This window comes from Geotrypetes seraphini, chromosome 2 (assembly GCF_902459505.1).
Source record: "Geotrypetes seraphini chromosome 2, aGeoSer1.1, whole genome shotgun sequence".
Classification (NCBI taxonomy): domain Eukaryota; kingdom Metazoa; phylum Chordata; class Amphibia; order Gymnophiona; family Dermophiidae; genus Geotrypetes; species Geotrypetes seraphini.
The window spans coordinates 381,267,446-381,284,660 of record NC_047085.1 but is presented as its reverse complement, the minus strand read 5'-3'; the positions used below and the strand labels follow the sequence as shown (position 1 = coordinate 381,284,660).

The 17,215-nt window shown below is 42.2% G+C and overlaps 1 protein-coding gene across 1 annotated transcript in view; it reads left to right on the top strand.

Annotated features, from left to right (window-relative positions):
- The window catches only part of KCNH8 (potassium voltage-gated channel subfamily H member 8), a 346,041-nt gene that overhangs the window by 305,530 nt on the left and 23,296 nt on the right, over positions 1 to 17,215 (top strand). Inside the window, exon 13 of the mRNA XM_033930671.1 lies at positions 2,954 to 3,300. Within this exon, the coding sequence (XP_033786562.1) occupies positions 2,954 to 3,300 (347 nt within the window). The remainder of the gene's footprint in view (positions 1 to 2,953; positions 3,301 to 17,215) is intronic.

Below are 17,215 nucleotides of genomic sequence, written 5' to 3'. Positions count from 1 at the left end.
AGTGTTTTAGTGATTTGTATGCATACTCAGTGTTAAATGTTTGCAATCCCTTTAGGTATATGTAGGGAGTAATTCTATAGTGTTACGTTTAGCCATTCAGAAATGGTGCCAAAAAGTCGGCAGCAGCAAAACAAACGCTCAAAGTTAGATGTCATTTATAGAATAGCGCTTAGTGCAGGCTCTATGCCTAACTTTAGGCATGAGGATTTGTACCAACTAAACCCTGGTATAAATCCTGGTGCCCACATTAGGCGCAGATCCCCTTTATTTTGTAACAGCGTGTATTAATTTCAGGAAACTCTTGATCAGCCCATGACCCTTCCATGACCCATACACCCTGTTTGGAAACACATAGAAAATGTATGCACAGATCCTGGTGCCTAAATATGCATATGCAAATTTCATTTGATGCCAATGAGCACCAGCAATTGATTATTAGCATCGAATTTTCAGCGCCAATTAGCATGTTCAGTTAAAATGAGTGGAGAAATTGGGCACATGCCCAAATGTCCACATAGTTTTCAGTGCCATTTATAGAATTAGGCCATCAGGGGATAATCTGCTAATGGTTTTTCTGTGCCATTTTCAAATTACATCTGAACATCTAAATGCAACCATGGCCCTTGAGCCATCTGTTTTAAATTGTAAACAATTTTTATTAACTGAAAGAAGGCAGAACCATTAAAAAACAGCAAAAAACATCAAAAATAGGCGGGAAATCCACTAGAACAAGGCATAACAGTACAAAGTCATGCTAGCCCCATGAATCCCAGAAATCCCCTCCAATCCCCCCTCCCCCAAGAAGGGAGTGGGTTGTGAGGTTGCCTCCATGGTGCATGGGAGTCTGAGGACCCCCTGAGCACGGAAAGCCCAAAGAAGGACCAGGCAAGCCAGTCCTACGAAAAAAGGGAAGAAACATGCTCCCCCCAGGGTCTGGACTCTGATGACCCTAGGGCAGGGGTAGGCAATTCCAGTCCTCAAGAGCCGGAGACAGATCAGGTTTTCAGGATATCCACAATAAATATGCATGAGATAGATTTGAATCTCAAGGAGGCAGTGCATGCAAATCCAGACTGGAATTGCCTACCCCTGCCCTAGGGTACCCACCAGCTCTAGGCATACCTTCCAAGAGACAAGCCCTGCCCCCATTCCCCCCCCCCCAAGAGCAGAGAGATACGAAGATCCAGAACAAACTAGAGTACACCCAACAATTAAGCAAGGGTGTTTAGAATAAGACTGCGCCCCCCCTAGGAGACAAGGAGCATGAATATGGGTCCCAGAGAAGCAAAAAATAACGGCGGCGTTAAGAGAGCTCCTCATCTCCCGTGCCTCCCAAAGAACCAAATCATGGAGGTGGGCTCTCCACTGCCAAAAAGTAAGGGGGCTCGGAGAGGTCCACTGTTGCATAATACATCTGCAAGGAAGGAGATACACCTTATGACACAGCCAGCGATCCCCTTTGGGTAAGATCCCAAAAGCGCCCAGAACATCCATCACTACTTGATCAATGGTGCCAGCAGCAGAGCGGCCCAAAAGGTAACTTGTATGGGAAGAGTATGGGGCATAAAGGGCAGCCTCAAGAAACGTAGGGGTAAATAGAAGTTCCCCAAACAACCAGTCTTTCATGTGGCGCAAAAGACAAGCTAAATTGTACAACCCAAAAGTTGGGATGCCGAGACCCCCCCTGCTGCCACCCATCCATCAGGAAATCATATCGCAACCTGGGTTTCCTCCCCTGCCAACAAAACCATGACAATACCTGATTTAAAGCCCGCAAGTCTTTCTTGAGAAGGCACAACGGGAGAATACGGAACACACAGAGCAGGGGTGTCAAAGTTGGTCCTCGAGGGCCGCAATCCAGTCAGGTTTTCAGGATTTCCCTAATGAATATGCATGAGATCTATTTGCATGCACTGCTTTCATTGTATGCTAATAGATCTCGTGCATATTCATTGGGGAAATCCTGAAAACCTTACTGGATTGCGGCCCTCAAGGACCGACTTTGACACCTGTGACATAGAGCTATTGGGGCAAGATGACCATGCGGATCAACGCTATTCTACCAAGCAGTGTAAGAGGCAAATCTCTCCAGCGTTCCAATTGTCAAGAAGTACTATCAAGGAGCTCCTGAACATTAATTGAGTAAAGGCGACCGGGATGAATCATCTTTTTTAATAGCCATCTATTAAATATAAGAGTGCCCTTATATGAACTGAGGGGGAAAGTTATAAATATGGACTATTGTTAAGACATGTACTGTTCACCATAGTTATTAGTAACTAGATCTCATGTTGATAACTGTGCCCTAAATAGCACTGTTTTTTGTCCTAAGGTAGCCATTAGCATTTGCTAACCCCTCTTTTACGAACGCATAGCGCGGGTTATAGCACCGGCAGCAGCGGTAACTGATCCAACGCTCATAGGAATTCTATAAGCATCAGAGCAGTTACTGCCACTGCCTGTGTTAAAACCCACAATGGACATTCGTAAAAGAGGGAGATAGTAACATAGGGCTCCTTTTACTAAACTCCGGTAGAGCTTTTTGCTGTGGGCCTGCAAGGCAAATACTCTGACACTCATTCAATTCCTATGAGCATTGGAGCATTTTACTCACCAGCCTGCGGTAAGAAACTCTACCACGGTTTAGTAAAATTTAGCAATAGTTAATTTACCCACCCGCCTCCTCCTTTTACTATGCCGTGGTAGAAGTTTCTACCGTTGCCCAGAGCGCTAAATGCTCCAACACTCATAGAATTCTATGGGTGTTGGAGCATTTAGTGCTCCGGGCTGTGGTAGAAACCTCTACCATGGCTTAGTAAAAGGGGGGGAGGGGTAAAATGAGTAAAAAGTGCACCTTATAACATATCTTTGCCCTCAATAAGGATTTGAAAATTTAGTTCAATAGGTTTTTACAAAGAATTTTGAGTGTTAATTTCTTTTTCTACTTTTTTAGACAGAATCCAAGGGAAATGGTAGCATAAACAAGAGACTTTCATCTATTGTGGAAGATGAGGAAGATGAGCAAGGAGAAGAATCATCTCCGACTCCATCTCCTATTTGTACTAGAAGCACAACGTTCTCGAAACATAAGAAAACTGAAAGCAATAACTCTTTAGGGAAGAATTTGAACCAGTTCTCCTCAGGAACAGTACCATTTAAATCACCTGTTAGAATTTGTAATCAAAGCTCAAGGACAAGGCAAGACCAAGAACCCCTTTACAACAATAGAAAAAAAGAGAAAAATCTAAGGCTACATCTTACCACAGTATCCAGCATAGGACCTCCTGACCTCAGCCCACGGTAATTGTATAAAACCTTTGTATTATTTTCTTTCACTGCAAATCTATAAGATAACTGTTAAATAGTTGGAAATATAGACATGCTAAAGTATAAAAAGGGCTCCTAATTTCTTACAATTTGTTGACATTTCTTTGAAGGGGTGAATAAACATGTGGATAAAAGTGAGCTGATTGATATTGTATATTTGGATTTTCAGAAAGCATTTGTCAAAGTACCTCAAGAACTCATGAGGAAATTAACAAGTTGTGCGATAGGAGGTAATGTCCTATTGTGGGTTAAGAACTGCTTAAAGATAGAATACAGAGAATAGTATTAAATGGTCAATATTGTCTTTACAGAAGGTTAACTAGTGAAAGTATCCAGGGATCTATGCTGGGACCACTGTTTTATTTTGGGGTTTTTTTTTAACATATTTATAAATGATCTGGAATCAGGAATAATAAATGAGGTGATCAAAGTTACTGATGACAAAAAGTTATTTAAAGTTGTTAAATTGCAGCAGGATTGTGAAAAATTACAAGAGGCCCTTACAAGACTGGGAAACTAGGAAGCCAAATGGAAAGTGCAAAGTGATGTATGTAACGGTTCACAGACAACGTCGCGAAAGACAAAAGGCGCGCCCGGACAATTGAGCGCAGCGCAGAGGCGCGCGCCACTCTAAATTACTGTTTTTAGGGCTCCGACGGGGGAGCGGGAACCCCCCACTTTACTTAATAGACATCGCGCCGGCGTTATGAGGGGTTTGGGGGGTTGTAACCCTCCACATTTTACTGTAAACTTAACTTTTTCCCTAAAAACAGGGAAAAAGTGAAGTTTTCAGTAAAATGTGGGGGGTTACAACCCCCCAAACCCCCCCCCACAACGCGGCGCGATGTCTATTTAGTAAAGTGGGGGGGGTTCCCCCCACACACCCCCGTCGGAGCCTTAAAAACAGTAATTTAGAGCGGCGCGCGCCTCCGCACTGCGCTCAATTGTCTGGGCGCGCCTTTGTCCCGGCGCGCTTTTGACCTGACACCGTATGTAACTACTGTACATGATGCCAAGGTTCCACATAGGGTTTTGTATTCTGAAACAATTGAAAGGAGGTTATATTTTTCTTTTGTTTTTACTTCTAATTTCTTAGTTTTACTTTGTACAATGTAAAGCAACAATGGATGAAAAGAACAGCAAATCTTATAGGAATAAATAAAATACAGCACTAATAATTTCAACCAAGTAAAGCCCCTATAAATTTGAGAAAATATAGGACTCCTTTTACGAAGGTGCGTTAGCGGGTTTAACGCGCGTAACTTTTCATCAAGCTTATTTTCGCAAAAGGAAAGTTCGACCACGTCTCCCCACTCCTCTCCAAGCTTCACTGGCTCCCAGTATACTCCAGAGTCCTCTATAAATGTGCCTGCATAGCCTTCAAGATTCTATATGGCGTCCTTCCTCCCGTTATCCCACTCCTTTGGAATTCCTCAAACCCGCTCTCTACTAGATCCTCCCAAAAACTGAAACTATCTTTCCCATCTATAAAAGGTATATCCCGCGCAGGAAAACTTGGAACATCCCTCCCTTTTAGAACCACAGAACTCTGGAACAACCTCTCATCCCCGCTCAGAAATTCTAGCTCCTTCCAATCCTTCCGCAAACACTTGAAAACTTGGCTCTTTTCAAAAATCTAATCACCTCCCGTTCTCTAGTACCCTGTCCCTCTCTATCTTCTCAGTCCCTCTCCTATATCCCCAAATCGTGCACTCAGCACTGTTGCTCATACCCTTCATGGTCTAGCGTTGCACAATGATGACACTCAGGCGCTTGTCAACTCAAGTGGAATTTATTTGGCCGCAGCCATAACAGCACAAATACATCAAACTTATCAACTGAACATCATAATCAAGCATGAACGGTGATGAACTGTACACTGTAACCGCACTTCAGAAAATGGCATAACACACGATGTACATCACCGGGCAACATATAAGGAACTGATGGTCAGGCGCACAGCATCTGGCTCTCTATCCCGCACAATGTGGGGCGCCGTACAAGCTTCCCCATCTCACCGGACCCTTCCCGTTCAAGGAGGTGTCCCCTCATCAGCTGTACGTTGTTGTGAAGATCATGGCCTGGCCCCCTGCCGTCCAAGCAAGGCGACGTGCCCCATGTCTTAACCACTGTAAAGATGTCAGCCTTCTACCCATATGCTGTGCTTACCTGCCACTGCCAGCTTCACCGGAGCTCTCCAGCAAGGTGAGAGACAAACTAATTGATGCAGTGGGTGAGCGGAAGGGAAAGTCACGTCGATCTCCCTGGACCGCCGTCGGGAAAAGGGGCGACCTCCCTTCCGCTTCCCCTTCTTCTCCTAACCCTCCCCCCTCCCATCCCTCGCTGATTGGCGCTTTCCTATCCTCCTCCCTTCCCCCTCCCCCCCCACCTATCTATTCGCTCCGGCTTCGGCCGATTTGGCCTCGCTCCTCCCTATATGGGATCGGAGCTTGTTCTTTCTTTGTAGTTCCTTTCCTCTCAACCTCTGTAAACCGTGCTGAGCTCTACGCTTGCAGAGATGGTGCGGTATACAAACCTAAGGTTTAGTTTAGTTTAGCTAACCCCTGCACTAGCCAAAAATCTACCTCCTGCTCAAGAGGAAGTGGTAGCGGCTAGCGTAGCCGGCGGTTTAGCGCACACTATTACACACGTTAAACCGCTAACGCGCCTTTGTAAAAAGACTAATTTCAAAAGAAAAATAGACAATTTAAAGAAAAGAAAAGGGAAAACCCTTACATCTCATACCTATCACTTGATAAATCTGATAATCCATTCTCAATCCCAATATACCAGTAATATTAAACATGTCTTTCTAAAAACTTCATTAAGATGTGTGGAGGGGCATACTCAAAACAAACATCTAAGTCAAATTTTGTCATATGGTGCTAGACGCCCAAAGTTGGCAGTGGGAAAATACCCATTCTTTTTTTTGTAAATCTTTATTCATTTTTATACGTACAATAAGTGTGATAATATATAAACACATTTGCATATTGAGAATATCACTTAATATTCAGCAATAATACCAATAATAAAATCTTATCTCCCTCCCTTCCCACCCCTTCATAATAAGTAATTAAATTACTTTATATAAGATGTTATACTTAAAATCCCCCCCTCCCTGAAAAATGAACTTTAAGAATTAAGGGAAAAGTAACAACTAATCATTACATAATTTTGTTAATGGCTCCCACACATCTTGAAATTTCCTAATATATCCTCACTGTGTTGCTATTACTCTTTCCATTTTATACATATGACATAATGAATTCCACCAAAAATTATAATTTAGTCTACTCCAGTTCTTCCAGTTATAAGTAATTTGATGAATGGCAACCCCAGTCATTATGAGTAATAGCTTATTATTATGATGATATCTGACTCTTTGCTCTCATTGACATACCAAATAATACAGTATCATATGACAGTGCCACTGGATTTTCTAATAAACAATTAATTTGGTCCCAAATTGATTTCCAAAAAGTCATAATAAATGGACAATAGAATAATAAATGATCTAAAGTCCCTGCTTCGAGATGACAGTGCCAACATTTATTAGACTTAGAGCTATCCAATTTTTGTAACCGAACAGGGGTCCATAATGCTCTATGCAACAGAAAAAACAAGTTTGTCTCATAGATGCCGACACTGTACTGATAGTTAACCAAGCACTTACAGGAGACCTTTTATAATAATAATAATAATAATAACTTTATTTTTCTATACCGCCATAGTCAGGTGACTTCTAGGCGGTTCACACTGTAAGAAGGCTGGACATTCAGCGAATAACAAGGTCACAATACAATACAATAAGTCAACATACAATACAAGACAAAACAATACAATACAATACAATACAATGAGTGTATATAACACAGTACAATATAATACAACGAGTCTAAATATAATACAATACAATAAGTCTAAAGACAACACCATACATAAGTCTAATACAGTATCGTATTTTAGAAAAAGGGAACCAGCTATATCAAGTACTATCATCACTGAGTGAACTTTGCTATATTGGAAAAATTTTGTATTGTCTGACCACAAAACCTTTTTTAAAAAATAAAGTTTTCAACACAAGCAATTTAATGTTAAGTATTTTAAAAAAATACAAAAAGGGTAGTTCTTTTTCTAAAACTCTAGTTGTATGAAAATCAGTTGAAGAAAAGACTATACCTACCCCACCTTCTTAAACTTTCTTGTTGAAGGTAATACATGCAGGGACACTTTCAATATAATGTCTAAGTACAAAAAAAAGTCTAAAGCTAAACATTCCCAATGTTTCAATGTTCAAAAATCATCCTATAAAACGTTCCAATTTAGGACACACTGCAGATCAACATCTGCATTTTCCTTAAAAATCTTTCCTGTTTCAAAATCACCTAGTAAAAATGCCTAAATGTATGGTGGCTGGATGTTATCTGTCATGACAGGAATGACATTCACTTCACATGCAACACCTCCATATATAGCGCTGCATGTGTAAAGGTGTTTATCAGTCAGTAACATAGTAAATGATAGCAGATAAAAGATCTGAATGGTCCATCCAGTCTGCCCAAATATACACTCTCTATAATATAATAATTTAATTTAAATTGTTCTTTTTCTTAGATATTTCTGGGCCAGAAACCCAGAGCTCTGCTCGGTATTGTGCATCTACTGGAGTCCATTGACAACCATCCCAGCCCATCCTCAACTGAATGATCATATATGTGACCCAGACTGTGCAAGTCTGCCCAGTACTGGCCTTAGTTCTTCAATTTATACCATTATTTTCTGATTAGAGATCCTCTGTGTTCATCCTACGCTTTTTTTTAAAAAAAACTTTGTCACCATTTTCCTCTCCACCACCTCCCTCGGGAGCACATTCCAGGCATCAACCACCCTCTCTGTAAAGAAAAATGTCCTAACATTACTGTTGAGTCTACCACCCCTCAACCTCAGATTATGCCCTCTGGTTTTACCATTTTCCTTTCTCTGGAAAAAATTTTGTTCTACATTAATACCTTTCAAGTATTTGAACGTCTGAATTATATCTCCCCTGTCCCTCCTTTCCTCTAGGGTATACATATTCAGGGCTTCCAATCTCTCATCATACGTCTTTTGGCACAATCCTCCTACCATTTTCATTGCCTTCCTCTGCACCGCTTCAAGTCTTCTTATATCCTTTGCCAGATAAGGTCTCCAAAATTGAACACAATACTCCAAGTGGAGCTTCACCAACAACCTGTACAGTGGCATCGATACCTTCTATTGGCTACGCCTCTTTCTATACAGCCCAGCATCCTTCTGGCAACAGCCACCGCCTTGTCACACTGTTTCTGACCTTTAGATCTTCAGACCCCAAGTTCCATCTCCCCATCTGTGCATATCAGCCTCTCACCTCCCAGCACATACGGCTCTTTCCGATTTCTAATCCCCAAATGCATTACTCTGCACTTTTTTGCATTGAATTTTAGTTGCCAGATATTAGACCATTCCTCTAACTTTTGCAGATCCTTTTTCATGTTTTCCACTCCTTCCTCAGTGTCTGCTCTGTTACAAATCTTGGTATCATCCGCAAAGAGGCAAACCTTTCCTTCTAACCCTTCAGCAATGTTGCTCACAAACATATTGAAAAGGATCGACCCCAGCACTGATCCCTGAGGGACTCCACTACTCACCTTTCCTTCCACCGAGCAAATTCCATTAACCACCACCCTCTGACATCTGTCCATCAACCAATTTCTAATCCAGTTCACAACTTTGGGTCCTAACTTCAGCCCATCAAGTTTGTTCAAGAGCCTCCTATGAGGAACCGTGTCAAAGGCTTTGCTGAAATCTAAGTAAATTACATCTAGCATATGTCCTTGGTCCAATTCTCTGGCCATCCAATCAAAAAATTCAATCAGACTCGTTTGGCATGATTTACCTTTAGTAAAAAGCCACGTTGCCTCGGATCCTGTAACCCATTCAATTCTAGGAATTTCACTATCCTTTCTTTAAGCAACGCTTCCATTATTTTTCCAATAACCAAAGTGAGACTTACTTGTCTGTAGTTTCCCACTTCATCTCTGTGACCACTTTTGTGAATTGGCACCATATCCGCTCTTCTCAAGTCCCCAGGAACCACCCTCCGTCTTCAGGACGGATAGGACCCGCCAGAACCTCTCTGAGCTCCCTCAATATCTTAGGATGGATCCCATCCAGTCCCATCACTTTGCCATTTTCAATTTTTCAAGTTGTTCATAAACACTTTCTTCCATGAACAGTCCGGTATCTACTCCATTCTTGTGTGTAATGTTGCCAGACAATCTCGGTCCTTCTCCAGGACTTTCTTCCATGAACACAGAACAGAAGTATTTATTTAGCATGTTTGCCTTTTCCTCATCACTCTCCACATGTTGGTTCATAGCATCTTTTAGTCTTACAATTTCATTTTTCATCTTCCTCCTTTCATTAATATATCTGAAAACATTTTAGTCTCCCTTTTTTACATTTTTAGCCATTTGCTCTTCTGCTAGCGCTAGCGCCAGTCGTATCTCTCTCTTGGCTTCTTTCAGTTTCACCTGGTAGTCCTTTCTATACACTCTTCTTGAGTTTTTTTTTAATATTTCACAAACGCCAACTCTTTTGCCTTTATTTTCTCCGCCACTAGTTTAGAGAACCATATCAGTTTTCTTTTTTTCTTGGTTTTCTTTATTTTCTTCACATAAAAGTAGGTAGCCATTTTTATTGCTCTTTTCAGCTTATACCACTGATTTTCCACTTCTCTTATGTCCTCCATTTGAAGTAGGCAGCTGTCCAGGCCTACCTCGGTAATGAGACCTCGAACGCTATATACTGGTTTCAATAAGTATATATTTATTTAGCTAATCAATAACAGCTTACAGGAATAAATCATTTTGCATATAGCGTAACAGAAGGTGACCTCTAGGCCTAGAGGTCCTCTGATGTCTGTTCTGACCTCTCCCTTCTAAAGGCCTGGTTTTTATACATTTCTTAGTGGCCAACACCACGTTGGTTTACATCACATGATACATCCTTATTGGCTATTTACTTATGCATTACTGCCTAACTACATTCATTTATTGGCTATTCTCATCTACGTCATGTTATATGTCCACTCTGTTTTCCGTAAAACCTACCTTTTCCCCGAAATGCCTGTTTCCCCACCATATTAGTATTTCCGAGCACAAGCCCCCCTCCCAACTTTAAACATCTCTGATACTTTCTATTAGATGATTTTTCTTATGAATTCTTTCTTCTGAGAATTCTGTCTTCTGACCACGGTCTGTTTATCTTTTTATGATATCTGGCTGGGTGGGCCTTGGTGTAAAACCACAGCTAGCCCACAGCCTCAGGACCTGTTGCTTTTTCTCTAATTTTATTTTTACAGTAGCTAATTGAACTCATAAAACAGCGTATTTCTCCATCTTTGCATGCTCTTCAGTTAATGGTGAAATATCTTTCCATAGTTAATCTACTGTTTCTATCATCTGCAGAGATAGATAAGGTAGATTTCAGTTGCAGGGGGTGAGGGCAGTTTGTTCTGTAAAGAGAAAAGTGATCTTTGTCTTTTTCCCATCCCCCTTCACCTGGCTAATGTCAGGACTTACCGGGATGTATCCCACTTCACCTGGCTTGCTAATGTCAGGACTTACCGGGATGTATCCATGCTTTATTCTCTCTCACATTCCTAACAGTTCTTTCTTCAGGTACTCTCCCATTTTACTAAAGTCTGTACGTTTGAAATCTAGGACTTTGAGTTTTATGTGGCTACCCTTCCCTGTAGCTGTTATATCGAACCAAACTATTTGATGATCACTACTTCCCAGGTGGGCACCCACTTGAACTTTAGAGATACTCTCCCCATTTGTGAGCACCAGATCCAGTATCGCTTTTTCCCTCATGGGTTCTGTCACTATTTGTATGAGCAGAGCCTCTTGAAAGGCATCCACAATCTCCCTACTTATTTCCGATTCCGCAGACGGAACTTTCCAGTCAGCATCCAGCACATTGAAATCACCCAACAGCAGCACCTTCCAAACTTTCGGATATCCACAATCAGATCTTTATTAATTTGTTGCATTTGAGTCAGAGGTCTGTAGAGAATGTAAGCCCCACATGAGCCAAATTTTGCCCAAAAGGAAAGTCATCTCCTGGTCCTCATGTGCCTCAGTCACAGGATAGAAATTCTCAAATACCACCAAAAGCCGCCTCCCCATAATATGGCCATGAGGATCTGCAGGCTCATTAGAAGGTCCCTGGAAAGGTGAGTTTTAGACAATGCTGTTAGAATGCATGCATCAGCCATGTGCAAGTCCCATACTTTGCCAGGGTCATAGGCAGTGAGTTGGTGGGATAGGTATCAGGCCCCCTCCCCTATCCCCATGGACCAAATATGCAGAAAAGGCCAGAGCATGTCACTCATGGCCCAAAGTCTTCCTCCCCCCATGTGTGCAAGGCTAAAATGAAGAACTGCACATTTGAGACTCCCCCCCCCCCTTTGTTCTGGCCTTCTGCCCTATGCCGACATACTTATATGAATGGTGCCAGCAGTTCACAAATATAGACCCTGAAACTTTTAAGTCCCACCTGCCATGTCCAACTGGGCATCATTATCTCCCTTTCAAAATAGAGATGTCACTAGAAAGTACCCCATAACCATCTTCAATTCCCATGTAGCTCCTCTGGCCAGGCAGTAAGTGTACACACCCTAGCAAGCCTGCAATCTATCTGCATTCAGTTGTCTGCGGGGTTTAGCAAACCCTACCTGAACCCTGGCTCCATCAGCTTGTGTTTTGCAAGTGCTTTTGGCATCTACAAGGACCTGGAGGTGCTCCTGCACCAATCCCCCTGAAGTCACTTCCTGACAGCAAGTGACAGAGGGAGAGCTGGGGCCAGCACGGGCAGCAGATTGGAGATGCTCCCCCCCCCCCCCCCAAGGTCTGCCAGCATGCACATGAGTCAGGTTTTCAGTCTGCTTTATCCCTTTATTTGGCATTGTTGCTCAGAAGCAACATGTGTCTTCTATGGCTCTTATAGAAGATCTGCATCTCCAAATGCCTGTTGCTTGGCACTGTTGCTCTCATTCAGCATCAAGTTATGTAAAGCAGTCATTTCACCATCTGCCAATTAAAGGGTTAAACAAGGAAAGGGGTGTGACGGACAAACTCAGGTAGTTTATTCCAGGCATAGGGGGCAGCTAGATGAAAAGAATGAAGTCTGGAATTGGCAGTGGAGGAGAAGGGTACAGTTAAGAGCAGCTGACCTGAGGAATACCCAAGATTCGCTTGTGCTCCTCCCCTTGCTGTGCCCTCTTTTGAGATTTGCACACTAGAAGTGATACAGACCACTTTATTAAATACATCTACCAAGTTTTGGGCGTACCTTCTAATTAGTGCCAATTAGCATAAATTATTAGTTGTCAATTGCCAATTAGCAGCAATTGGCTTGTTAAGTTGTGTGCACAAATCAGCTGTACGCACCGATTTACATGCACAACCTATGGAATCATATACAGAATTTGGGGGTAAGTGCATATTAGTGCTGCCCAATTCAGGCAAAAAATTATCGATTCAATTCAGCCTATTGAATCGATTTTTTGATTCGATTTTCCTGCCCAATTGGATGTTTTTTTTCAAATATCCTGGTGGGTTTATATTATAGCCTCTTCACCCACCCCACCCCCCTTTGCCTCTCCTACCCACACTGATGCTATGGTGTAAAAAAATAAACAAACAAAAAATATTTTCCTCTCTCTGTTAAATGCTACCTCACGTTCACTGTCTAATACCAGCTCTGGCAGGATACACATTTCAAATCTGACACATTGTAATCACAAAACATAAAATAAAATTATTTTTTTACCTTTTGTTGTCTGGTCATTATTCAAATCATGTTGGTCCTAGGCTCTGCGACAAACGTCTTCTGATAACTCGCTTGCCAGGGTCTCCTGCCCATTTGTCGTTTTCTTCTTTCTCCGTGCTAACCATCCATCTTCCATCTCTGTCCTGCACTTCCATTTCCCTTCCCTCCCCCGGAGGTCTGGCATCTTTCCTTTTTTTCGTCTCCATCCCCACAGCTACAGTGATGAACCCCCACCATCCCCAGATCCACCATCTCTCCTTTTCTCAATTACCCCTTCATCCAGTATCTCTCCCTCCTTCCCCATCACCCCAGGGTCCACCATCTCTCCCTTTCTCTTCCCAACTACCCTCCTATCCAGTATCTCTGCCCTCCCTACACCATCCCTTGTGTCCAACTTCTCTCCCTATCTATTCCTTCCCTCCCTAAATCCCATTATCCACCATCTCTCTACCTCTCCTCTGTTTTTAGATCCATTATTTCTCCCCCCCAGTCCGTCATATGCACGTCTCTTTGGAACCCCCTTCCCTCCCTCCCTCCGTGTACGTCTACACAAGGCCTTTCCCTCCTCCCCACAAAGGCCTGCATGTTACCCCCTTCTTTGTAGTGTCCTCCAGCTTCTTCTCTGGCCTCCCGCTCTTAGTTTCAGCTAATTACGGAAGCCTGCAGAGAGGACTGCCGGTGCTGTAGCGATCCTAGTAGGCTGCCATCGGCCTCTACAGCACATTCCCTCTGCCGCAGTCCCGCCCCTTCTCTGATGTCAGGAGCAGGATCGCGGCAGAGGGAACATTCTGCAGAGAACAACGGCAGCCTGCAAGGATCGCTACAGCATCTGCGATCCTCTCTGCAGGCTGCCGAAATTAGCTGAAGGTAAGAGCGGGAGGCCAGGTGGGAAGCCAGAGGACAGAACAAAGAGCGCCAAAGCACTGCAGCACTTCCCAACTGACCTGAGAAGCCCCCTAAAGCAGGAGCAGTAGCGGCAGTGGACAGCCAGTGAGAGGCAATGCTGCCACTCCTGCTTTTGGATACCTGGTTGAATCGGCAAGTCTGATTTTTTTTTTTTTTTTTTTACAAATTGATTCAAATCGATTCACCAAAGTGAATCGATGAATCTATTGGAATCACAAATCGGGCAGCACTAGTGCATATATAGCCACATGCATGAAAAAGAGTGTGTAAAATTACCGCTTAATGATCATTTATTTATTTAGTCCTCCCAGAAGAGCCCAGAACAGGTTACAAGTTTACATACACAGTAGAAGGTTTAGCAACAAGATTACAACTTCATATACAGCAGATAAACAGAACAATAAATTAAAGGATGAAGAGCAGTAGTAATTTCCTATGTACATGTTTTGGGTACTGAGCATGGTAGCAGGGCAAACGATGAGCAACAAGATGCAAATTCACATATAAGATATTCAGAACAGCAGATTAAAGGGAAGAACAGCAGCAGAGGGATAATTCTTATGAGCTGGATAGAGGGATGAATACAAGATTTGGGGGCCGAGCACAGTAGCATGGCAACCGATAGGCCCTATAATTATAGGACAGTTTTTGGCATTTATGGTGTGGGTACATGTAGTAGGGAGATAAGATCTTGCATAGTTTTGCACCGAGTGTGCACCTCGAGACTTAGTTCTGCCTGTAAGTCATGAACAGCTTTTGAGTGATAGGGTGATTGAGAGTCAAATATCAATAATTTAGAGAGTCAAAAAGTAAAATATACCAGTAATATGTTTTTGTTTTTCACATTAATAGGTTTGTTGATTATCGTGTTCCTGAAGGTTTTCCATGCAGCTCTTTTGTGAATTTCATACTAGCACTAGCAATAATGGATACAATAAAAGCACAAGTTAATGTTCTCATCTTTATGCAGTTGGAAGATAGTCCCCACAGTGGTACACAATGAAATAACTACAGCATAATTATATGCTTGTATTTTTTAAAAAGCTCAATGACATTTATTGAAGGTTTGTTTCATGTGAATTTACGGTGTTTAAAAATATTGTTCCATTCTTAGTGGCAAGCAACTTTGCACAAAAAATATATGGTCTATTCCTAGTATTTGACCTTTTACAGCTGTTATGTCATCAAGAGGATTGCTTATACAAAAGCCCTGTAGAGACTGAGATTCATAAAAAAAAATTCAAACCAACAGCAAAAGGGAGTCACTGGAAAGAGAAGAGGAGCCATAGAAAACTGAAGTCTGATTTATAAGCTTGTTTCAGTTTTGGAATACAGTTCTCAGTTTGGCACATAGAGTCAAGTATTAATATATGCACCATTCACTGAAATGAACATAATGCCTCAGAAACTAGCAAATCTTGGCTTTATCTTTATCAGCACCAAAAATGATATATAATATAGATATTATTCCATACAAATAGCTAACTCACATGATCAATTGTCAAAATACTTCATTCAGTGTCATAGTCCCTTATCCCCTAACTGCAGTGATACAAGGCTGTTATTGATGTGAAAGGATATTACATCCCCTGGTGGACAGGTCCTGGCTACAGAATTATTTCCTACTTCACCAGAATGATGTTCTCTTTTTAGGAGACCTCCCCCCTCCAAGGCCTTTGGGGGGACCCTGGTGTAGAAGTACACAGAGGGAAGGGGGTGTTCAAAGAGATGTGCATATGCCAGACTTTGGGGGGAAGAAATAATGGGTCTGAAAATAGAGGAGAGGGAGAGAGATGATAGACCATGGGATTTAGGGAGGGAAGGAACAGAAATGGAGAGAAATTGGACACAAGGGATGGTTTGGAGGAGGGATAGAGATACTGGATAGGAGGGTAATTGGGAAAAGAAAGGGAGAGATGGTGGGCCCTGGGGTGGTGGGGAAGGAGGGAGAGATGCAGGATGAAAGGGTAGTTAAGAAAAGGTGGATCTGTGGAGGGAGATGAAAAAAAAGGAAAGATACCAGACTTCCTGGGGAGGGAAGGGAAATGGAAAGGGAGGACAGAGATGGCAGATGGATGGTTAGCATGAAGAAAGAAGGAGACCCTGGCAAGCAAGTTATCAGAAGACAACCAGAGCCTGGGACCAACAAGATTTGAAAAATAACCAGACAACAAAAGGTAGAAAAATTAATTTTATTTTCTGTTTTGTGATTACAATATATCAGATTTGAAATGTGTATCCTGCCAGAGCTGGTGTTAGACCGCAAACGTGAGCTAGGATTTAACAGAGAGAGGAAAAGTCCTTTTTGTTTCTTTATTTTATTTACACCACAGCGCCAGTGTGGTTAGGAGAAGCCAAAGGGGGTGAAAAAGCTATAAAACCCACCAGGATTTTTGAAAAAAATCACCCAACTGGGCAGAAAAATCGAATCAAAAAACCAATTAAATAGGCTGAATCGAAAATTTTCTTCCTGAATCGGGCAGTTTGCACTACTGTCTCAGACTTTAGGACCTGGGATTGGGGAGAGATGGCATCCTCAGTACTTTATAATGCAAGTGAAACGAGGATTTGGTCAGACTTTTGAAGGGTCTGCAGAAGAAAAATATTGTATAGGCCGGGGACATGAGACAGCAGGAAATGGGAACTTTTCTTCCTTCTATTTTTGTGAATGGAAAGGCTGAGGATGTCAGAGAGTTCAGTTAAAATATGTGCTTTATAAAAAAAATATAATAATGTGTTTTATAAAGTTTATAAGCATTGCTGGCCTACCCAGTGAGCTGTTCCTAGTGGTGGTGGTGGTGGTGGTGGCAGTGTGTCAATGTGTTGAGAGGAAGAGGTGGTCTTGGAAATTCTCCTGAGCAAACTCCGGGCCCATTTCCACTCCCCAGTTAGTCCACTCCACTCAACTGGTTCACACACTGAGTGGGTCTTTGGGTTTTATGCCTAGGTAGTTGTTTTGGGATCTCTTCCAGTGGTTTGTCAGTATCTCCTTGTGGTCCAAGGAAGTAAACTTTGTTAACCTTAGCATTGAACTTTTGTAACAGTGCTGCTTGTGTGGCATTAGGCTATGTAGTGATCGAAAGAAAAAAACAGACCTTTGCACATTTTTGCACTATAGGTGGGT